Genomic DNA, 25,832 nt, shown 5'->3' with positions numbered 1-25,832 from the left:
TTACAAGTTACAAGTTACAAGTTACAAGTCTTTTATTGTCAGATGCACAGAATGACACAGGGTCAGACTGGGCACTGAAATTCTTAGGACAAGGCACCACACAACAACCTACCATAGCATAACATAGCAAACATAATATAACATAACATAATATGGGGAATGCAGTAAATTGCTGATTCTACGGAATCGTAAGAAACTGGAACGTACACATACACTCTGTACAAGTACTCTGAACATAATTTACATGTAATAACATATAATAACATTACTAAATATACAAGATAAATATACAATACAATATGCTAAAACATATACCAACCTATACATATAATACTAACATATATACATATGACCAGGGCTGAAGTGGAGGGTAAACGCACGTAAACGCCGTTTACGCACCTCTGGAATTTTGGAAATAGCGCTTACGCACCTCTAAATAGCGTTTACGCACCTCTAAGTGGCGTTTACGCACCTCAAAGTTCCCTGCGCCTTGTATTCTGCCGTTGGAATAATCTGAAATAAATTTGGTGTCATTTTAAATCACCTAAAACTAAATTTCATATTGTTGAACATATAAACACCGTAATCTGAATAATTTTCATCTGCGCTGTATTATGGTCTGTGGCCCTCCAATCAGTGCCTTGCGGCTGTGGCAGCGACACCAATCAGGATCCAGGAAGTATGTAAACACATACACGTTGTGGATTAGCCTGCCTGACTACCCGTTCGGAATGAATTCATTAGCCATGGATATCAGGCGATTTTTGAAGAGACCATCAAGTGCTTTCACTCACACAGATGCCCGCAAAGTAAGACTGAAGAAGATCAATTCACATTTTAAAATGTTGTTTTGGTTCGAACAACATCGTATTAAGACAGGGACAAACACTTACGCATATCGCTGCAGATAAGGCTATTTCATTGAAAATTGTAGATATATTCTTTGCAAGCCAGTTAGACATAGCTAAGTGAAATGTTTTAGCTATAGAATCTTCGCGGTCAAGGTCAAATATAAGTGTAGAAGAAGAGCAACAGCAGAACAAGCATAAACTCGACCAGTGGGCTCTCACACGCTCCCTTCATTGAGGCAGAGGTACTGTTTGCCTCCCCTTCGAGGCTTTTTGTCAGATCAGCAAGACTAAATTGATTCTACGCATGCGCCCAACCCAGTTTGTGAGGGATTGCGCAATCTTATCTGTCATCTCCGTTTATTTTTCAGTCTTCAGTTGCTGATCTGCCGTTGACTCTTGTCTTCTCTCCCCTCTTTTCACGCAATTGTTTTGTTGCATTTGCTGCACGTCGCGATGTTTGAATCTTTTTGTGCGAAATACAGCCACACTTTTGACCGTTTACCTTTCGGTATTTTCTCTGTTAAAAGCTTGATGGCTAGTTCTGTTTGTGCTTGTTTGCTCTTCACTGTCATAAGACTGTTGCTATGAAAACACCAATGAGCGTGAGCGACACAGGACAAAGTTTACATTGGAAGCTGGGGCAGTTTTACATGTGCCCCATGGAATCTGCCTAGCGACCGTGTTCAATTGGCTCAGGCACCGAAATGAAGCACCGAAATCTGCGTTGCATTTCGGTCCGGGTAGGTACCGGTTGTATTGGAACCGGTTCCATATTGGTACCGGTTCTCGGTACCCAACCCTAGTGACGAGTGCAAAAGTGTCGATAGTGTGTCAATGTCCAGTTAGCAGCCTGATGGCTCTCGGGAAAAAACTGTTCTCCAGTCTGTGTGTGCGAGACCGGATACTACGGTACCGCCTTCCAGAAGGCAGCGGGGTGAAAAGTCTGAAGGCGGGATGATAGCAGTCCTTTAGGATCCTGCCAGTTTTCCTGAGGCTTCGTGTACGGTATGTGTCCTGCAGGGCTGGGAGCTCCTTACCGATGATGAACTCCGCAGTCCTGACCACACTACGTAGGGCCTTGCGGTCCTTGGCTGTGCAGCTCCCATACCACACTGTGATGTACCCAGTCAGGATGCTTTCTATTGTGCATCTGTAGAAATTGGTGAGGATGACTGAATCCATGCCAAACTTCTTCAGTCTCCTCAGGAAGAAGAGGCGCTTCCGGGCCCGCTTTGACCACCTTTTCTGTGTGAGCAGACCAGGTGAGGTCGTTACTGATGTTGACCCCTAGGAACCTGAAGCAGCTGACCATTTCCACTGCAGAACCGTTGATATGCAGGGGTGCGTGCTCCTCCACCTGCCGTCTCCTAAAGTCCACAATCATCTCTTTTGTCTTGCTGATGTTGAGAGAGAGAGGCTATTATCCTGACACCATGTAGTCAGGGTAGCAACCTCCTCTCTGTAGGCTGATTCATCCTTGCCAGTGTTGAGGCCCACAATGGTTGTGTCATCAGCAAACTTGACAATGAGGTTGGAGCTGTGCGTAGCTACACAGTCATGTGTGAACAAGGAGAACAGGAGGGGCTGAGCACACAGCCCTGGTGGGTGCCTGTGTTGGTGATTACTGTAGATGAGGTGCGGTCACCGATTCTCACTACCTGTGGCCTCCCCGTCAGGCAGTCGAAGACCCATTTGCATAGGGAGGTGCTTAGTCCCAGGTCTACGAGCTTCGAGACGAGTCTGATGGATTGCAAGAGCGGAAGCTACAGCAAAGGTTTTGAAACACTGGGAGCATTCATGTCTGTCCTTCCTTGTGTTCGATTGCTGATGTATGATGACTTCTCTCTACTTTCCTCTGTACTCCTTTTGCTTGAATGGATCCTTTGAACGTCTCCTATATTATTAAAAAATATTTGTTAAATAATATCCTCTTTCTCCTCTATTTGTAACACTGAAAACTATTTATTTTAGATTGACTGGCTATTTGCTAGAATAGTATATCACTTGGAAGTCCCTTAGGCTAAAAGTGATCACCCTGAGACTGCACTGTAAATGTAAGCAGAGATACAGGCACATGAGTTACAGATCTGGAGACAAAATGATGACAGGCATTTTAAATGAAACAGACTGTAAATTATATCCCATCACGAAGGTCTTTCCATGGTATCTCTATTCTCCCAATAGATCTCACATTTAATTGAGTAAAGCAGAAGATAAAGCCAGGGGGTTTTAACTTGTTTTTTAAATCAACTTTGATTCAACCTTAAACAGTAAAAATGTCTGTTCCAATAACATGAAATATTTTTATATACATATATATTTTTTTAAATATCCCATCAGTTATCTAGCTGATGTTACATTCTACTCAATTTAACACATTCAATTATAATAGAAATTATTATTATTGACACAAGTTAGCATTCACAGATATTAACATGAGTTAATATTAACACACGCTAGCAGCTGCCAAATTTGAAGATGGTTCCCTAAGCTAGAGACAGATAGGAGTTAAAAATCTACCGTAGGCAGAAACCCTCTGGGTGCCCTTGAAGCTTCATAGTAACATGATTACATATTCACTGCATATTAACTATATTAATTATTATTAACTACACACATAAAAGTTACAGAGCTTGAGAAAAGATAACGGTAAGCACTTTCTCTCTTTCAAATGTAACAATAATATTATCCCTTGATTAAGGTAGCATGCATATTATGTCTACTCTCTGTACAGATCTCACGTTTCATTGAATAAAGTACAAATTAATTCCAGGTGGTGTAAATATAAATAACACTGCAATTAATATTTTTTTGTTTTGTTTCTCATGATACAAAATAATCTGCAACTTACTTGTAGGTCTAGAAGCAATGAGATCATATTTTAAACCAGATTCATCTTCCTGTTTAATATCCATCAGTGAAGACTTTTCTTCTTTGCAGGTCAAGGTTGGTGATCTTTTTGTTTCAGTCCAGGCACTTCCACTTTTTTACTTGCAGACAGATACTCCTGCAGGAAATGATATGAAAGATGGTCAGCGGTCTTACATTTTCGCAGCAGTGAAAATAAAGAAATTACAGACCTGCGAACGTTAGGGGGGCCCATTCAAATCAACAGAACTTTTTTGAACATTCTGAAGAGCCGTATAATACGATACCCAGTAAAATACTTAAGCACATAACCTGCAAGGACTGTCATGCCTACTTGTTGAGTAATCCTTGACTGTTGGGCAAGATTCAATATCCTGAAAAATATGGACTGAAAAGTGTCTAGTGTAGGCATTTATTTTTCAGTATTTCAAAGTGAATGAGCTGTGAGAGCACAAGAACAGTGAGCGTCTAGCAGCGATTATCATATACATGTATAATGTATGTCAAACGGCGATTACGGCCAAACCAACGAGATTCTAAGTAATATGGAGAAAAAACTTTTTTTGGTACTCCACGTAGATCATAAACCCTTGAATATAAAAACGACCCAGTGAAATCGGTTGAGAAATATAAACGCTATCTATAGTGCTTTTTATCCAGAAAAACTGCAGCTCCATCATTTACTTGCGTCCGTTTACAGACCAGTCATCACCTCGTCATCACGTTAGCACGTCGCAGCAACGGGCTGAGGCGGTCAATGGATCGTCTATGTATATATGTCTATGTGTAATGGGCAACTTCTTCATTTTTTTATTTTAATATAATGTGGCCATATAAAGAAAATATCTCATCATTATTGCGTTAACATATGGACACACATTGGAAAGAAAGTTTTAACACTTGAGTTATCTTCTGAAAGTACATTAAAGAACCACTGAAACATAAGCACTGGACTAAATGCCACAGAAAGATTTTTCCTTTTTTTTTTTACATACACTTTCCTTTTATTTTACTATTTAAAGATTCAATGGATACTGGCCACTATTGCTTAGGCCAATAGCCTATTGAGGCAGTATTGTTTCTGCACCTTAGTGTTCTTAAGGGTCAATAAATAAATGTCTGTGGACACATTTCGCCACCGCTGAAGTGTCCTCTTTTTCAAAAACCCAAATCTGGTCACCCTACGTATAATAAACCGTGATATATACCGTAACCGTGATATAAAATTACAAATACCGTGATAGAAGATTTTGGTCATATCGCCCACCCCTAAGTAGGCCCCACTACTTGTAAAGAAATTTAGCCCGCCTCTATTTCAAGTTGGCAAATCTCACTAACTTTTCCCTCACAACAGCCAGCATACAGTCAAGAAGTTCATTCTGGACTGTTTTGAATGTTCCCTTAAACACAGTCGCGCTCTCGAGATGCTCTTTCAGTGCACTGTCAAGTGAGGCAACGACGTCCATCAAGCCACGGAATATCCCTGGGTTATCCGAGTTCTCGCTCTCATCATGACCACGCAGGGCCAACTCAAATGCACCACAGAACTTCACACAGTCTATTATTCTTGAGAGAATGTGTCTGTTTTTCCTTACTTCTTCATTGTGTTTTCGAATGCCAATTCGGTACCCTTAGTCGAGCTGCTCTGCTATACTCAGTCTTCCAAAGAGGCTTAGCTTCAGGCTGTTAGTTAGATGGCTGCGGCAAGATTCGTGCTTCTTACATTTATCGTTGAAATGCTTTAGATCCCTCATCCCTGTTGCAGTCCAGATTGTTTCAGTCCCAGGACTTTAGAACAACAGGCAGGGGAAACAAAAAAAGCGCATCAACGCAACCAGCTAACCAGCTAACCAGCTCCGGTAAGCATACAGGCTTGAGGAGAAGCTACGGGTGTACGTCCTCCCGCGGTCGATGCTCTGCTGCTGCATTTTTAAATCCGGACGTTCGAGTCCCATGTCTTTCAGGCTCTTCTTATCGACATCTGATCGTCGATTGAAAGGTGTTTCACGAAGAGATACCACAGAGTTTTCAGTCGCCATACTCACAGAATCAAAGTCTCTGCTAGCTATGTTGCTCACGTAGATACGTGAGATGTATATGGGATGTGAGGGAATGATAAAGGTCTCTGATTCGATGAATAGTCCAGTCGCGTTGAAATAAGAAACGATGTCATTGGTTAGGGCGCAAAATTTTGCGCCCCAGGATCGAACTTTCATCCGCCAATGAGAAGCTGTCCTTGCTCAAATGTTTCAGAAAAGTATGAGAGCTCCCATTGACTTCCATTTGGCCGGCGCCCCTCCAGGGAGGAGTGGCTTATCTCAGTGATAACGAATGGCAATATATTATATTTGGTCACATTTAAGTGGTTGTTGACAGGGGCTTACGGTCTCCCACACACATTTAACGCGTTAACACAGTACATTTCTTATTTTAATTGTTTGGTAAATTATTATTTTTTTTTTTTTTCCATCTCAAAATTTTAGGAGGGTCGGCGCCCTTGCGCCCTGTATTGACGCACCGCCACTGCCTATAAGTTCCCTTGCAGCTTCATATTAACATGATGTCATATTGACTATTCATTTTAACTGTCATATTGTTCAAGTTTTTCATGATACAAACTAATGTGCAACTTACCTGTAGGAGTAGAGTCATGGTGACCATATTCTCTCAAATCAGATGTTTCCTCCTGTTTAATTTCCAATAGTGAATACTCTTCTTCTTTGTGGGTCAAGGCTGGTGATGTGTATATTTCAGTCTTACAGTCAGGTTCCAGTCCAGACTTTTCTTCCACTTTCGGAATTGCAGACAGATACTCTTGCAGGAAATCATCAAATTCTTCTTCTTTGAACTCCTCCTTCACTGACATGAGCAGTTGTGGTGTTTCAGTAGATCCTGACATTACAGACTTCAGTTCTTTCTCAAAGATAATAAAGTCAAACCTTTCAATGTAAGACTAATATAGTGAAATGTGCAAACAAAGAACTACAGTGTAGTTGTACTGTTGGAGATTTACACTCCTAAAGTACGCTTCTGTAGAATTACAAACAGAGCATCCCAGTAACAATCAGTTCAGTTCTGTTTTGCAAAAGAAATCCACTCTGATATTCCTTCAATTCAAGGATAATATAGTTACATTAAGAACTACAGTATAGTTGTATTGTTGTTGAATTACACACATGCAGTATGCATCCAGAACATCCCAGTGTCTACCTTACAACGGTGAGTTCAGTATCCACCCAGAGCATCCCAGTTCCTATCTTACAAAGGTGAGATCAGTATCCATACAAAGCATCCCAGTGTCTAACTTACCTTGGTGAGTTCAGTATCCACCCAGAGCATCCCAGTGTGTACCATACGATGGTGGGTTCAGACTCCCCTAGGTTGTGTTAATATAGTGCTTCTTCTGTCTGACCTATTAGCTTCCTGGATTCAAGCCTAACCAATCAGGAGCTTTTGGAATGTAAATTAGAATGACAGAGGAGAGGCTTGGTCAGGGTTTAACCTGACAACACAAAGGAGTGTAGATGGGTAATTCCTGGATGTGTGAACTGAAAGGTGTTTGGGAAGGGCAGGGTAGTTGGGGGTGGGTTGGAGGTGTGAACTAGTTCTATCATCAAATTCTTCTTCTTTGATCTCCTCCTTCACTGACATGAGCAGTTGTGGTGGTTCTGTAGATCCTGACATTTTAGACTTCAGTTCTGTTTCTCAAAGAAAATGCACAAAAGAACTACAGTTTAGTTGAACTGTTGGAGACTCACACTTCTACAATACGCTTCCAAAGAATTGCACACTTACTCCTTCAGAGCATCCCAGTGCCAGTCAATTCAGCTCTGTTTTGCAAAAGGAAATCCAGTCCAACATTCCTCCAATATAAGGATGATTTGTTAAACAAAGAACTACAATATAGTTGTACTGTTGTTGCAATATACAAAAACACACATGCAGTATCCACTCAGAGCATCCCAGTGTCTACCTTACAACGGTGAGTTCAGTATCCATCCAGAGCATCCCAGTGTCTACCTTACAATGGTGAGTTCAGTCTCCCCTATGTGGTGTTAATATAGTGCATCCTCTGTCTGATCCATCAAGCTTCTTGGATTCAAGCCTAACCAATCAGCTGCTGGAGCTTTTGGAATGCAAATTAGAATGGCAAAGGAGTATGGGAAGGAATTCCATGTGCAGTGTTCACGTGTGATGGTCCTCAGGTGGGCGTGGTCAGGGTTCAACCTGCAGACAACACAAAAGGAGGGTAGATGGGCCATTGCTGGATGTGTGAACTAAAAGGTGATTTGGTAGGGAAGGCTATATGGGGGTGGGCTGGAGGTGTGAACTAAAAAGGTCATGGGGTAGGTGGGAGATGGGCTGGTAAACTGAAGAAACCCTCCATTTTTCCTCAAAGCTTTTGAAACTGTATGTTTGTGTGTGTATTTATAAAGACATATGTGTTTATGTGTGTGAATGCAAGTATGTTTCATAATAGTTTATAACTTGATATGAGGACAAGAGGATTACAAAAGTATGAGACCTGCATATAAGCTTCCAATCTTTCTTAAAGCTTTGTGTGTTTTTGTGTGTGTTAATTCAGAGACTTTTTATTTGTGCTTTGCTCTGACTGTGAATGATAAGTGGAATATTTTTCTCAACTGCAATGTTAAGAACACAACAGTCAATTCTCAGAACAGAACAGAACAGAGTCAGAACTTTCCTTTTTTTTCGTAGAACTTCCCAAAAACAAACAGGAAAATACTTGTATCCACATACCCATACACCAGCATACATAACATTATAAACCTGCAGGTAAAGAAGACATATAGACACCATATACTCAATTAATGGGTGCCTACAGTACCAGTCAAAAGTTTGGACACACCTTCTCATTCAATGGTTTTTCTTTATTTTTAATTTGTTCTACATTGTAGATTAATATTGAAGACATCCACACTATGAAGGAACACATATGGAATTATGTGGTAAACTAAAAAATACTCAACAACCAGAATATATTTTAGATTTTAGATTCTTAGATCTTTTTAGAAGTAGCCACCTTTTGCTTTGATGACAGCTTTTCACACTCTTGGCATTCTTTCAATCAGCTTTCATGAGGTAGTCACCTGGAATGGTTTTCCAAACAGTCTTGAAGGAGTTCCCAGAGGTGCTGAGCACTTGTGGCTGCTTTGCCTTCACTCTGTGGTCCAACTCCCAGACCATCTCAACTGGGTTTAGGTTGGGTGATTGTGGAGGCCAGGTCATCTGATTTCCACTGGTTTAATGTCCATTCCTAGTGTTTCTTGGCCCAAGCAAGTCTCTTCTTCTTGTTGTTCAACCTCAGTAGTGGTTTCTTTGCAGCAATTCCACCATGAAGGCCTGATTCACGCAGTCCTCCTCTGAACAATTGATGTTGAGATGTGTCTGCTACTTGAACTCTGCAAAGCATTTATGTGGGCTCTAATCTGAGGTGCAGTTAATTGGCGGTTTCTGAGGCTGGTAACTCTAATGAACGTATCTTCTGCAGCAGAGGTAACTCTTGGTCTTCCTGTCCAGGGGCGGTCCTCATGAGAGCCAGTTTTCATCATAGCGTTTGAGGGTTTTTGCTACTTGCCACTAGATACATTCAAAGTTCTTGAAATCTTCCGGCTTGACTGACCTTCCCTGTCTTAAAGTAATGATGGACTGTTGTTTCTCTTTACTTAGTTGAGTGGTTCTTGCCATAATATGGATTAGAACTGTAGTCGAATAGGCCTATTCACTGTATAGAACTGTGCACCAACCCTGCCTCTGCACAACACAACTGATGGTCTCAAACACATTAAGAAGGCAAAAATTCCACAAATGAACTGTTGACAAGGCAACCTGTTAATTGAAAACCATTCCAGTTGACTACCTCGTGAAGCTGCTTGAAAGAATGCCAAATGTCCAAAATTGTCATCACAGCAAAAGGTGGCTACTTTGAATAATCTAAAATATAAACCATATTCTAGTTTATTTAACACTTTTTTTGTTTACCACATAACTCCATATGTGTTCCTTCATAGTTTGTCATGTCTTCAATATTAATCTGCCATGTAGAAAAAAAATTTAAATAAAGAAAAACCATTGCATGGTCCAAACTTTTGACTGGTACTGTATGTCTCATACAGACCCCTCAGTAGCCTGATCATCAGTGATTCAGTACCGGTGAAGAAAACATGACAATTAAACAGACCTAAAATAATAGATTATGATAAAGTACACACAGGGTCATATCCTGGCACCATTATCCCAGATATTTAGCCCTGTTAACACTGGACACTTTTAATTTGTTAGTTTTCTTTGATTGTGGGAGGCAGTGGAGTATCTTGCCCTGCTAGAATGTCTGCACTCCTATGCCTAAGTAACTTACATTAATAATAGAACAGAAATAAATACAGTAACATCATTAAAAAGGGCATTTTAGCAGTACTCTCACTGAAAACACAGGAACAGACACATACAAAGAGATTTATCAGCAAACAATAAGAGATAACATACACATTCAGTTAAAGAAGCCATATAGACACCATGAGAATATGAATGGGAGTCTACATTTCATACACACCCATCTGTAGCTTGATCATCAGTGACTCATGTAAACACCTGCATTCATCCATGTGTTCTTCCTCAGAGATTACTGAAGTTACCCAGCTACAGAAACCCCCTTATTCAGTCTGCACAAGGCTAAAGATCCAAACTACATTTCTCACTCTACTGAAGTTACCCAGCTATAGAAAACCCTCTTCTTCAGTCTGCATGTATTTCATGATGGTTCTTGAAACTATCCACTGGTGCTTCTACAGTAACACCTTACCTGAAACCCCCTTCATCAGACTAAGGTAACATATGTTTTATAACATATAAATATTTAAATGTTTTACACTTTACTTTCTTGTCTTGTTCTCTTTTGTTGGAGTCTTTTGGTGAAAAAGCCATTTCCCTAAATGTTTACCTTGCTTGGAAGTCGCTGTAAGATTCATGATCAAGCAGCTGCTGTGACCACCAAAAGTTGGCCAGCAGAATATCCCAAATGGTAATCTTACCATGGTCACAAAGGAAAGGTCCCCACACTGGATTTGCACAGACACCTGGGGTCAGGAAGCAAACTGAGGTGTGAGTGACTGCAATTAATCATAGTATGGGAATGGGGGAGGCCATTGAGAACCATCTCAGTCAGAGATTGCCAGACCTGTTTGCATTACAAGCCTAGCTCATTTACATTAGAAGCCTAGGAGGTGTCTTAGAACAGTATATATGGCTAGAATTGGAGATGCTTGTGGTTCAGACCTACACTGCTGAATCCGGAGTATGTTTACGTGCTCCATTACTGCACTTTACTGGAATAAAGATCGCTGCATCAGAAACAAAGAAACTTCCTTCATTTCTTACATCGCTTAAAATGAATGTGTAACAAACAGCTCATAGTAGCCCATGGTAAAGACATTCCATAGTATCTCTCAAAAATCTGTCCTTTAGTTCGACTAAAGCACAAGTTGAAGTCAACAAACTAAAATTCATGCCTTTAAATGTTAAAAGTAAAAAGGTGATGGATTTCTTCTTCTTTAATTTCCATCAAGAAATTACTTTTCTTCTTTGCAGGTCAAGGTTGCTGATAATTGGTCGGCGTATATTTCAGTCATTGCATATATCAAGTATTTTTGTAAACTTTTTCTCCGATAAGCCTGTTCTCTTGTGTGTGTCCTCTGAGCATCATTGCATCATTGAGTTTTAATGGCGTCGGCCTTTGTACAGAAATCCTTTTTATTTGTTTATGTTTTGACTGTGGGTGGAATGGAATGCTCAGCTGAAGTAGAATTTAGGGGCCTTTTCATCGTGTTACTTACTTTAAGAATTCAACAGGAATAAACACAGAACACAGAATGATAAAAAAAAGCTTTATTTGTGGTGGTGATCTTACTAAACAAACAGGAACAGACTTTTATCTACATATAGGTTCACCAGCAATACATAATATAAATATGGAGGTAAATAGGCCATGTAGCCACCAAATAATGATTGGGGAGCCTACATTTCATTCACACCCATCAGTAACCTTATCATCACTTACAAATGTGAGTTCAGTAATCTGACTCCACTCTGTGCTGTTAATATAATGCACCTTCTATCTAACCCATTAGCTTCTTGAAATCAAACCTAACCAAACCAGCTGCAGGAGCTTTCTGGAATCTAAACTTGCAAGCCAAAGGATTATGGTTAGGAATTCCATATGTATGAGCACTGTTTACACGTCTGATGGTCCTCAGGTGGGCTTGGTCATAGCTCAGCCTGCAGAAAGTGCAGAGAGAAGGAGTGTAGTAGGGGGGTGGGGGTGTGAACTGAAAACTGATGTGGAATTAGAAGACAGGTGGGTTTGGGAACTCTATTGAAGTTACCCAGCTATAGAAACCCTCTTCTTCAGTTTACATATATTTCATGATGGATCCAGCAATTCACCTAATTTAAAGCTTTATTTTTGCAGTAATCCCACTAAAATCACAGACACAGACTTACCAGCAGACATTACAATATAGCCATGCAGGTAGCAGAGTAACACAGACATCACATGCATGAATGGGTGTCTACATTTCATACGTCCCCATAAGTAGCTTGATTATCAGTGGTTCATGGATACATCTGTATTCAGCCATGTGTTCCTGCCCAGTGACTACTGACGTTACCCAGCTAAAGAAACCCTCTTCTTCAGTCCGCATCAGGTTATTAATCCAACCTACATCACAGAACATATCACAAACATCAACACTGTCAACTGTTATAGCTTTCAGCCTAATTAGCGAATATGCCAACATTCATGCTGCTATATTAATGAGATGATGAGACGCTGTGTCATGATTTATTTTAATAAAGACCGAATTTACATAATTACATCAGTTTTCTTAAACGGAGGTTTCAGAGAGAGATAGTTTCTACACCTGTGAAAGAAAGAGAGAGAGAAGGAGAGAGAGAGAGAGAAAGAGAGAGAGAGATAGAGAGAGAAGGAGAGAGAGAGAGAGAGAGGAGAGAAAGAGAGAGAGAGGTTTTCCATCAGCCACATGCTTTTTCTTTGTTTTTGATTTGTTGAATTTTTTCATTTAGTTAAATTGGAGATACAGGAGAGTCCAGGTTATTCTAGTTTGTGTAATTCATCAGTCAATGGTTCTTGAGCAGGATCTAATTTATTTTCCCTGTAGAGGTTTTTAAAAACAATATCATATTTTCAATTTGAATACTTGCTATGAGGTTCACCCTCATATTGAGAGAGATTTTTCCACAGAAATATGAGAGTTTGGAGAGAATGAGGAGAGGTGTTTGTTTATTGTTTCAGATGATGTTTCAGGATTGTTGTTCTTTTTTAGACATGATAAGACTTGGATCTGTGACTGCATGAGCTACTGCACTACTGCTGAGAGGGGAGCAGTAGGTGATTCTACCCAGAGAGTCACCTGTCCTTCCACAATAAGGAATGAACTGACCCAGGCTTTTACACAGCTGCAGTAACTGTTTGACATTTCTGTTTACAATACTGTCATTGCTCTCAAGTGGTCTTTCAAGATGTTTGCTTTGATTTATCTTTAATTCTTACATTAAGATTACAACAGGAGTAAACCCTATTCATGTGAACAAAAATGATCAAGGAATAATCATCTTTCTTCTCTTTATATTTTTCTAAACCCAGCGCAAATGTCCTCTGTTGTTGTAGTTATTACATTCTGTCAGGAAAAGACACTCATCATCCACCCCATTAATACAGTGAGTGCAGAGCCTGTTTTCTCGAGGTAGTCATGTTTTTTTGTGTCTACCCTTTTCAATGACAATACTGTTTTCCCTCCCGCCCTCCCCATGTCCTCTCTCTTTTTTTTATCCCTGTCTCTGACACTCAACATACAGTATCTTTGAGCGGTAGATAATCTCCATATGAGGTGCTGTTTAGGCCATCAATCTCGGGTGCTCGCACAAACACTACTTTTTTTTGTACAAGCGCTAACTGCTGCTTGTCAATTACATGTTGTACACACCCAAACACAAATCCCCCCACCCCACATATACTGTACATACTTGAAAAAACACTGAAATCATTTTTGTACTCAATTTTTATTTCAATCTCTACCACATCACACGTTTCAAATATGAAGAAATAATACTTCATCATGTACTTCACATTTAGTTTAAAACTCATAAAATCCAAAATATAACAGTAAGTGATACTCCATCATGTGTTAGCAGGGCAGCATTTCATACGTCCCCATCAGTAGCTTAATCATCAGTGATTCATGGATACATCTATAAATAATATGGCAGCACATCATATGAATGGATCCTCTGGTACTTCTTGAGATGACACATTCGGCGAAAGGCCTTTCCACACTAAGAACACTGATGTGTTTTTTCAGTCTTTGCATAGATCAAGTATTTTTGTAAGGTTTTTGTCCGATAAGCCTGTTCTCCTGCTTGCGTCCTCTGATGAACATTGCGCTTTTTTCTGTGCTGCATGGATGAGGCCTTTAGGATGTATTTTCTGATTTACCTTGAGACTAGATATTCTATTTAAGGCCTTTCCACACTGAAGACACTGATAAGGCTTTCCCCCTTCATCCGTGATCTGATGGGTGGTTTGATGCGAGCTCCTCTAGTATGTACTTTCTGAAGTGTCTTGAGATTGCCTTTGATATTAAAGCACTTCCACACTGAGAACAATGATATGGCTTTTCCCCAGTGTGGATCTGCTGGTGTTTCTTGAGATCACCTGTTTGACAAAAGGTCTTTCCACACTGAAAACAGTGATGTGGCTTTTCTCCAGTATTACCCCTTTTCCACCAAAGCCGGGCCGGTGCTGGTTCCGGGCTGGTGCTTAAGCGGTTCGGTGCTGGTTCTTATCTAAGAACCAGCTCGATTTTCCACCGACCGAGAGCCAGAGAAGGGCTTGCTACGTCTTTGAATCACGTCATACGCCTCCGTTGTCCTGGCTGAACATTTTGGAATGTTGTGACAGGTTACTAGTTATTCACGAGTGGTTTTATTCCTGGGAGAAGGCAAACAAATTTCGATAAAACTTCTATTATGTTTCATTTTTAATACCATGTAGTACCAAACGAGCTTAAGTTAATGTTCTGTTTACTTGGCAACGGGTTTTCTATATTTCTCCACGTAGATCAAACGAGTGACAATGCAGTTCATGCTGGGAGTTGACTATTCAATTCAATTCAAAAGAAGCTTTATTGGCATGACCATAACGTTGTAGACTAGTATTGCCAACGCATTTGGGTTGGATATATAAAAGTGATTACATAAACAATACATATATAAGTGATTACATAAACAATACATATATCTTTACACAAGTAGACTAGCTACTACCTACTTACCAGTTGCCACAACAACTGTAACAGTACCTCACGACAGCTAGCAGCTAATGCTAGTTAGCTAGCTGCTACACGAATTTGCTTAGTCAACAGCTAATCTTAGGTGTGACATCACACAACCAAAACAAGATAGATTGAAAGAGTTACTGTATACGATGCAGACAACACATTTTGATGGATGAAAGCTTTCTTTATTTTTTTTAATTAGTTTGTTACTTGGTCTGTTGTCCTTTTGAACCCCGCCATCTCCAACTCTCCCCCTTTTTCCTCATATATTTTAGCTTTCCTTACTGCCTCCTCAAGTTTGTCTTGCATTTCTGTTGATGACAAAATCGCTATCAATGTTTTTATTTCATCGGTGATCCACTGCTGGATGGATTTTTCATTTATGTTTTCACCGTTTTCACTCATCCTCTTGGTTGACGGTGGAAAAAAATGGCGGCGAAAATTTCTGTTTCTGGTGTGGTAGCTCCGCCCAAAACCTCGGGACGAACCCGACGTCACCGGTTCTTGTTTCTGGCCCACCTAAAAGCTGGTGCTGACTTCGAACCGGAGCCAGCTTTTTTTGTGTGGAAAACGGAAGAACTGGTTCCAGAGTTGGAACCAGCTCGGAACCAGCACCGGCCTGGCTTTGGTGGAAAAGGGGTATATGTGTCATCTGGTGGATTCTAAGTTCTTTGCTACTCCTGAAACCCTTCTCACATGTAGTACACTGATATGGCTTTTCCCCAGTGTGGATCATCAGGTGTGTCTTGAGATGAGACATTCTACTAAAAGACTTTCTACACTGAGAACAATGGTATGGCTTTTCCCCAGTGTGAATTATCTGGTGTGTCTTGAGATGAGACATTCTACTAAAATACTTTCCACACTGAGAACACTGATGTGGCTTTTCTCCAGTATGTGTCATCTGGTGGATCCTAAGTTCACTGCTACTTTTGAAACCCTTCCCACATGTAGTACACTGATATGGCTTTTCTCCAGTGTGGAACATCTGGTGTCTCTCCAGTTCGACCATTTGCCTATAGGTCTTTCCACACTGAGAACAATGGTATGGCTTTTCTCCAGTGTGGATCATCTGGTGTCTCTTCAGTTCACCCATTTGAGTAAAGGTCTTTCCACACTGAGAACAATGGTATGGCTTTTCCCCAGTGTGGATTCTCTGGTGTTTCTTAAGACTACCCATTTCACTAAAAGTCTTTCCACACTGAGAACAATGATATGACTTTTCTCCAGTATGGATCCTCTGGTGTGTCTTGAGATGACCCATTTGACTAAAAGTCTTTCCACACTGAGAACACTGATGTGGCTTTTCTCCAGTATGTGTCATCTGGTGGATTCTAAGTTCTTTGCTACTCCTGAAACCCTTTCCACATGTAGTACACTGATATGGCTTTTCTCCAGTGTGGATCATCTGGTGTCTCTTCAGTTCACCCATTTGAGTAAAGGTCTTTCCACACTGAGAACAATGGTATGGCTTTTCCCCAGTGTGGATCCTCTGGTGTCTCTTGAGACTACCCATTTCACTAAAAGTCTTTCCACACTGAGAACAATGATATGACTTTTCTCCAGTATGGATCCTCTGGTGGTTCTTGAGATGAGACATTCGACTAAAAGTCTTTCCACACTGAGAACAATGATGGGGCTTTTCTCCTGTGTGTGTTTGTTGATGAATTGCAAGAGCAGAAGGTGCAGCAAAGTTCTTGAAACATTGGGGACATTCATGTTGTTTCTTCCTTGCGTTCGATTGCTGATGTCTGATGACTTTCTTTATTTGTTCCTCTGTACTCCTTTTGCTAGTATGGATCCTTTGAAATTCTCCTGTAACATTAGAAAATATTTTTTAAATAATATCCCCTCTCCTCTATTTGTTGTTTGTCCACTACAACACTGGAAACAATGTGGTTTTGATTGACTGGCTATTTGCTAGAATACTTTATCACTTGGGAGTCCCTTAGGCTAAAAGTGAACCCCTAGAGACTGCACTGTAAATGTGTGCAGAGATACAGGCACATGAGTTACAGATCTGGATACAGAATGATGACAGGCATTTTAAATGTAACAGACTGCAAATTATATCCCATCATTAAGGTATTCCGATGGTACCTCTATTCTCTAAGTCTCACGTTTATTTGAGTAAAGCTCAAGATAAAGCCAGGGGAGATTCACTTTTGTTTTTAAATCAACTTTTAAATTACATTAAACTATATGAATGGCAGAGTTCCAATGGAATGAAATATTATTTATTTATTATTATCATTATTATATTAAACATTATACAATTACAAATACGTTATCTAGCTGATGTTACAGTTTCCTCAAGATAACTCTTATAAATTATAAGAGGTAGAAAAGGTAGAAACCCTTGTGCATCTTCATAATGACACAAGTTCATATTCACAGATATTAACTACGTCAATAATAACACACGCTATCAGTGGCCATATATGAAGATGGTTCCCTAAGCTAGAGACAGATAGAAACAATTTTTGTGCCCTTGCAGATTCATATTAACATGATTTCATATTAAAGATCAGATTTTCTATTATATCAAATTAATGTACAACTTACGTGCAGGAGTAGAGTCATCTTGACCATATTCACTCAAATCAGATGTTTCTTCCTGTCTAAATTCCAATGGTGAATACTTTTCTTCTTTGTGGGTCAAGGTTGGTGATGTGTATATTTCAGTCTTACAGTCAGCTTCCAGTCCAGGCTTTTCTTCCACTTTCCGAATTGCAGAAAGATACTTTTGCAGGAAATCATCAAATTCTTCTTCTTTGATCTCTTCCTTCACTGACATGAGCAGTTGTGATGTTTCAGTATGTCCTGACATTTCAGACTTCAGTTCTGTTTCTCAAAGAAAATGCACAAAAGAACTACAGTTTAGTTGAACTGTTGAAGACTTACACTTCTACAATATGTTTCCAAAGAATTACACACTTACTCCTCCAGAGCATCCCAGTGCCAGTCAATTCAGCTCTGTTTTGCAAAAGGACATCCAGTCCAACATTCCTCCAATATAAGGATGATTTGTTAAACAAAGAACTACAATATAGTTGTACTGTTGTTGCAATATACAAAAACACACATGCAGTATCCACCCAGAGCATCCCAGTGTCTACCTTACAACGGTGAGTTCAGTATCCATCCAGGGCATCCCAGTTCCTATCTTACGAAGGTGAGTTCAGTATCCATCCAGAGCATCCCAGTGTCTACCTTACAATGGTGAGTTCAGTCTCCCCTATGTGGTGTTAATATAGTGCATCCTCTGTCTGATCCATCAGCTTCTTGGATTCAAGTCTAACCAATCAGCTGCTGGAGCTTTTGGAATGCAAATTAGAATGACAAAGGAGTATGGGAAGGAATTTGCAGTGTTCACGTGTGATGGTCCTCAGGTGGGCGTGGTCAGGGTTCAACCTGCAGACAACACAAAGGAGGGTAGATGGGCCATTGCTGGATGTGTGAACTAAAAGGTGATTTGGTAGGGAAGGCTATATGGGGGTGGGCTGGAGGTGTGAACTAAAAGGTCATGGGGTAGGTGGGAGATGGGCTGGTAAACTGAAGAAACCCTCCAATTTTCCTCAAAGCTTTTGAAACTGTATGTTTGTGTGTGTATTTAAAAAGACATATGTGTTTGTGTGTGTGAATGCAAGTATGTTTCATAATAGTTTATAACTTGATATGAGGACAGAGGATTAAAAAAGTATGAGACCTGCATAAAGGCTTCCAATCTTTCTTAAAGCTTTGTGTGTTTTTGTGTGTGTTAATTCAGAAGACTTTTTATTTGTGCTTTGCTCTGACGTTGAATGATAGTGGAATATCTTGCTCAACTGCAATGTCTGCACTCCTATGATTAGGTACCCTACATTAAGAGCACAACAGTCAATTCACAGAACTTTCCTTTTTTTTCGTAGAACGTCCCAAAAACAAACAGGAAAATACTTGTATCCACATACCCATACACCAGCATACATTAAATTATAAACCTGCAGGTAAAGAAGCCATATAGACACCATAGACCCAATGAATGGGTGCCTATGTCTCATACAGACCCCTTAGTAGCCTGACCATCAGTGATTCAGTACCATCACAATTAAACAGACCTAAAATAATAGATTATGATAAAGTACACGCAGGGTCATATCCTGGCACCAGTATCCCAGATATTTAGCCCTGTTAACAATGAACACTTTTAATTTGTTAGTTTTCTTTGAATGTTGGAGGCAGTGGAGTATCTTGCCCTGCTAGAATGTCTGCACTCCTATGCTTAAGTAACCTACATTAATAATAGAACAGAAATAAATACAGTAAACATCATTAAAAAGGCCATTTTGGCAGTACTCTCACTGAAAACACAGGAACAGACTCGTACCTACATAGAGATTTATCAGCAAACAATAAGAGATAACATACACATTCAGTTAAAGAAGCCATATAGACACCATGAGAATATGAATGGGAGCCTACATTTCATACACACCCATCTGTAGCTTGATCATCAGTGACTCATATAAACACCTGCATTCAGCCATGTGTTCTTCCTCAGTGACTACAGAAGTTACCCAGCTACAGAAACCCCCTTATTCAGTCTGCAGAAGGCTAAAGATCCAAACTACATTTCTCACTCTACTGAAGTTACCCAGCTATAGAAACCCTCTTCTTCAGTCTGCATGTATTTCATGATGGTTTTTGAAACTATCCACTGGTGCTTCTACAGTAACACCTTACCTGAAACCCCCTTCATCAGACTAAGGTAACATATGTTTTATAACATATAAATATTTAAATGTTTTACACTTTACTTTCTTGTCTTGTTCTCTTTTGTTGGAGTCTTGTGGTGAAAAAGCCTTTTCCCTAAATGTTTACCTTGCTTGGAAGTCGCTGTAAGATTCATGATCAAGCAGCTGCTGTGACCACCAAAAGTTGGCCAGCAGAATATCCCAAATGGTAATCTTATCATGGTCACAAAGGAAAGGTCCCCACACTGGATTTGCACAGACACCTGGGGTCAGGAAGCAAAGGTGTGAGTGACTGCAATTAATCATAGTATGGGAATGGGGGAGGCCATTGAGAACCATCTCAGTCAGACCTGTTTGCATTACAAGCCTAGCTCATTTACATTAGAAGCCTAGGAGGTGTCTTAGAACAGTATATATGGCTATAATTAGAGATGCTTGTTGTTCAGACCTACACCGCTGAATCCGGAGTATGTTTACGTGCTCCGTTACTGCACTTTACTGGAATAAAGATCGCTGCATCAGAAACAAAGAAACTTCCTTCATTTCTTACAATTGGCGAGCCACCCATCTTGCAATTTCCAAAAAAAAAGAAGAGGGGAATTGGTAAGTATTCTACTATTCTTTTGTTTCAGGAAATTTGCACATTTAAAACAACCTAGAAAGGAGGTTTAAGGATAGAGATAATCTGTTTCATGTCTTTGTTCCATTAATAAGCAGGAGGTGTCCGGTTGTGGGTTAACTCTGTGCAACTTTCCTAAAGATTCTAAAGTAACTGAATCAGCCCGAAGTAGTGTGGTAGTAGAATTGTATCAGAATATGTTTCTAAAGTAACTGAAACAAAGAGGCCCAGACCGTGAAAAGTTTCTAAAGTAACTGAAACAAGTAGATGAAAACCGAAGTAGTGTGATTAAGGCCCGAAGTACTGTGGCCCAAGGAAATTTCAAGAACACTAAGTAATTTAGTTGTGCTCGACTGAAAGTGGCATCATTATTAACCGGTGTATTGGTGTGAAGAATAAGTGTGAAGAAAAAGTGTAGTCAGCCCGACGAATTGTGGCATAAATTGACCGGATAATAGCCAGTTGTTGAACATGAAGCATTATAGACATACATTCAGATTTTACGGCACAAATCCATAAGCTTGTGATAGGATCCGACGTAACGGGAAAGAGAAATAATTTGAATTGTGTACGCGGTTGACTGTTGAAAGAGGTTATTTCATTGTTTCACGGATACTTCATAGCCTAGCCAATACGTGACATACTAAGCATAATATCAAGATTGACTGATATAAAAGGAGATTGTTGTTGTTAGAATTTAGTTTTAACTTTAGAATGGAAGATATTATTGTTCAATACATCACAAAACACGGTTCGCATGGAATGTTTGACGGAATAGGGAACACAGAGGATAAGCCCTACGAGTGGGCAGGGTCCCGGTTCGGAAATTATTCCAAGATACCAAAACACAAAAAAGGGAAAGTTGCAAATGCCCTTCAAGGACTTCTTGCCACATACAAAGTGACCAAGAAAAGATTAGACGAGGTAGAAGCAGAGAGAGACCTACTGAAAGAAGATAATAATTCACTCTTATCACGTCTTAATGACGGGGCGGCACACATAGACATTTTTTGAAAATGGAAAATGTGCAGTTGCAGAAAGAAATGGAAACTTTCAAGGCTAAAAACAACTTGTTGAAATCAACAGTGGAAGTGTTGTCAGGTGAGTTAGATATGGTGGTACATAGGGTTAGCCAGTTCTCCAATTGCACATCTGATATTAGCAGCAGCAACGCTGGAAATGAGGAATGTTGGGAGAAACATTCAGATTCACGGTATAGTCGGTGCCAATATCCAGGTGTCACGGTTAAATACCCAATGGCACCAATTCACTCCACCACTGTGCGTAATGGAGCAAGTGGAGATGAGGTTATGTCACACACAATCAAATGCCTTACCCCCTCAGAGTTAGAAGTAGTGGTAAAGAGTGTGGGAAAATTTGAACCTGGGAGACAGGATCCTGTAGAATTTCTCTCCAGTCTGGAGACCTGCGTGAACATTTACAGATTGTTACGACCCTGGCGGGTCTAGGCCCCGCGCCAGGATATTTGCATATCTGTTCTGTCTCTGTTTCATTAGCAGGTAATGGGAAGCAGGTGTACCCCAGGTGTAACCCATGATTGGTTGGGCTACAAAAGCCCTGATCAGATGGCAGTCGGGAGAGCGTTGGGTTGGTCGTTGGATTTGGATAGAAATTGGATTTGGATTGTCGTTGGTTTTGGAGTGTCGTTGGTTTTGGATTATCGTCGTCGTTTGCTTATATTACCATTTACCTGACTTTACATTGCATCTTTTGTTTCTCTTCACAACACTGATCTTCACCACACGTTTGCTATAATTATTAGATAACTATATAAACTTGTAAATCATTAATAAATATATCATTATTATTATTATTATCCTAAATTCTGCGTGGCCTCCCCTTCTTGTTTCGTGCCTTGAGCTGGCTCGTAACACGTGGGGGCTCGCTGGGATTTTTTCCGGGAATCTGGTAAGACAACTTTTTCATCCACTCATTGGGGAAGAGTGGTGGTAAAGCTGTATTGATTTTATAGATCGGGATATTGGCCTTTTATGCTGACAGGCACAAAACTGCCGGTGCAGCAGGAAGGGTATTGCAAATTGGGGGAGACACACGCGGAAATTGGTAAGTGTTAAACTTTTATTGTTTTCGTTGGGTTGCCGTGGAGGAGGGAAGTCACTCTTGGAAGTGATTGCAGCTGTTGGCTCTCGCTGCAACAGATACGCTGTGCAGGCTGGGGAAAATTGGGTGCAGGTGTAGTGGTAACTGGGTGGTGATAGTAGGTGAGTACCTACTGAGCAAACGCAAACCCCTGCGCAGGTTAAGAGCGCTTACCGCTGTTTGTTGTTTTGGCCGTGCTTGTAAGAGTTTGTTGTTTTTCGTGGGTGTGTCGGACGCGTTGGAGTTGGTTAGCAGCTCAATTGCAGGTGGGCACACTGAAGACTAGGTTTGGAAATAGGCTAGAACTGTGTTTTGGAGGTAGATGCGGGGAAGCTCTAGTCGGTTGGGGTTTTGTGATTGGGTGGTTATACACCTGTGCTTAATTACCGGTTGTGCACGGTCGCGTCTGAGCCACCGGGTAAAGAACACGATTAGGGAGAAAAGCATTGGTAGACCTGGGTCAGATCGGTTGGGGCGTCTATGGTTGCAGGGTAAGAGTAGGCATTGGAAATGGAAGCGATGGCAGAGTTTTTCGAGTCTCCGACAGAGGGGTATTTGGAGGGGCTCACGAAGAATCAGTTGCGGGAAGTGGCAGAACATTACAAGTTCAACGAAACGTTGCCGAAAGAGCTTAGGAAACAGGAGTTAAAGGAGGGAGTGAAGAGGGGATTAGTAGAGAGGTCCATAATAGTGGCAAGCTCCTATCCTTTAAATCCCACAGCAGCCTCGACTCCAACACGCTCAGAGTCAGGTTCCCCTGCGCGGAGAAATTACCTCAGTTTTGAGCAACAAATGGAGCTGCTAAAAATGCAAAATGCGGAGAGAGAGAAGGATCGCCAGTTGGAATTAGAAAAGATGATTCGAGGAGATAAAGATCGGGAAGAGAAGGTGAAGGAACGGGAATTTGAATTTGAAAAATTTAAAATAAACGAGAGACGGGGAGACAATGATCGGGTTGTAGAGATAGAGAGGTTAAGATTAATAGACGAAGGGAAGTTGCAGGAGGGTAGAACTGGAGACTCCTCTAGGTCATCGAGTCACAAAAGGGTGGAATAGAGACTTTATCAAGTATGGTTAGGTTTCTGCCAAAATTCAATGACCGTGATCCCGACATTTTCTTTTCACTGTTCGAAGGCATTGCCTTTGCCATTGACAGATTTTGATGCTTGTGTTGTGTTGAGCCTGTGCCTTCCGTCTCCGAATAAAGATTGCTGCATCAGAAACAAAGAAACTTCCTTCATTTCTTACATCGCTTAAAATGAATGTGTAACAAACAGCTCATAGTAGCCCATGGTAAAGACATTCCCATAGTATCTCTCAAGAATCTGTCCTTTAGTTCGACTAAAGCACAAGTTGAAGTCAACAAACTAAAATTCATGCCTTTAAATGTTAAAAGTAAAAAGGTGATGGATTTCTTCTTCTTTAATTTCCAACAAGAAATTACTTTTCTTCTTTGCAGGTCAAGGTTGCTGATAATTGGTCGGCGTATATTTCAGTCATTGCATATATCAAGTATTTTTGTAAACTTTTTCTCCGATAAGCCTGTTCTCTTGTGTGTGTCCTCTGAGCATCATTGCATCATTGAGTTTTAATGGCGTCGGCCTTTGAACAGAAATCCTTTTTATTTGTTTATGTTTTGACTGTGGGTGGGAATGGAATGCTCAGCTGAAGTAGAATTGAAGGGCCTTTTCATCGTGTTACTGACTTTAAGAATACAACAGGAATAAACACAGAACACAGAATGATAAAAAAAAGCTTTATTTGTGGTGGTGATCTTACTAAACAAACAGGAACAGACTTGTATCTACATAGAGGTTCACCAGCATACATAATATAAATATGGAGGTAAATAGGCCATATAGCCACCATGAGAATGATTGGGAGCCTACATTTAATTCACACCCATCAGTAACCTTATCATCACTTACATATGTGAGTTCAGTAATCTGACTCCACTCTGTGCTGTTAATATAATGCATCTTCTATCTAACCCATTAGCTTCTGAAATCAAACCTAACCAACCAGCTGCAGGAGCTTTCTGGAATCTAAACTTGCAAGCCAAAGGATTATGGTTAGGAATTCCATATGTATGAGCACTGTTACACGTCTGATGGTCCTCAGGTGGGCTTGGTCATAGCTCAGCCTGCAGAAAGTGCAGAGAGAAGGAGTGTAGTAGGGGGTGGGGGTGTGAACTGAAAAACTGATGTGGAATTAGAAGACAGGTGGGTTGGGAACTCTATTGAAGTTACCCAGCTATAGAAACCCTCTTCTTCAGTTTACATATATTTCATGATGGATCCAGCAATTCACCTAATTTAAAGCTTTATTTTTGCAGTAATCCCACTAAAATCACAGACACAGACTTACCAGCAGACATTACAATATAGCCATGCAGGTAGCAGAGTAACACAGACATCACATGCATGAATCTACATTTCATACGTCCCCATAAGTAGCTTGATTATCAGTGGTTCATGGATACATCTGTATTCAGCCATGTGTTCCTGCCCAGTGACTACTGACGTTACCCAGCTAAAGAAACCCTCTTCTTCAGTCTGCAGAAGGCTAACGATCAAAACTACATGTCTCACTCTACTGACGTTACCCAGCTATACAAACCCTCTTCTTCAGTCTGCACCAGGTTATTAATCCAACCTACATCACAGAACATATCACAAACATCAACACTGTCAACTGTTACAGCTTTCAGTATAATTAGCGAATATTGCAACATTCATGCTGCTATATTAATGAGATGATGAGACGCTGTGTCATGATTTATTGTAATAAAGACCGAATTTACATAATTACATCAGTTTTCTTAAATGGAGGTTTCAGAGAGAGATAGTTTCTACACCTGTGAAAGAAAGAGAGAGAGAGAGAGAAGGACAGAGAGAGAGAAAGAGAGAGAGAGATAGAGAGAGAAGGAGAGAGAGAGAGAGAGAGAGAGAATGAGAGAGAGAGGTTTTCCATCAGCCACATGCTTTTTCTTTGTTTTTGAGTTGTTGAATTTTTTCATTTAGTTAAATTGGAGATACAGGAGAGTCCAGGTTATTCTAGTTTGTGTAATTCATCAGTCAATGGTTCTTGAGCAGGATCTAATTTATTTTCCCTGTAGAGGTTTTTAAAAACAATATCATATTTTCAATTTGAATACTTGCTATGAGGTTCACCCTCATATTGAGAGAGATTTTTCCACAGAAATATGAGAGTTTGGAGAGAATGAGGAGAGGTGTTTGTTTATTGTTTCAGATGATGTTTCAGG

At 40.3% G+C, this 25,832-nt stretch overlaps 1 protein-coding gene across 1 annotated transcript; it reads right to left on the bottom strand.

The window, feature by feature from the left end:
* Positions 1-15,488: 15,488 nt before the first annotated feature.
* LOC122130486 (zinc finger protein OZF-like) lies at positions 15,489-19,982 on the bottom strand. The gene is made up of 2 exons (XM_042705203.1): positions 19,955-19,982; positions 15,489-16,906 (listed from the first exon to the last, which is right to left on the bottom strand). Exons 1-2 carry the CDS (start codon positions 19,980-19,982, stop codon positions 15,489-15,491), a joined length of 1,446 nt encoding a protein of 481 aa, XP_042561137.1.
* Between the last annotated feature and the right edge of the window lie 5,850 nt (positions 19,983-25,832).

Source organism: Clupea harengus, unplaced genomic scaffold (assembly GCF_900700415.2).
Source record: "Clupea harengus unplaced genomic scaffold, Ch_v2.0.2, whole genome shotgun sequence".
In the NCBI taxonomy this organism is placed as follows: Eukaryota; Metazoa; Chordata; class Actinopteri; order Clupeiformes; family Clupeidae; genus Clupea; species Clupea harengus.
This window is presented reverse-complemented; position numbering and strand designations above follow the sequence as displayed.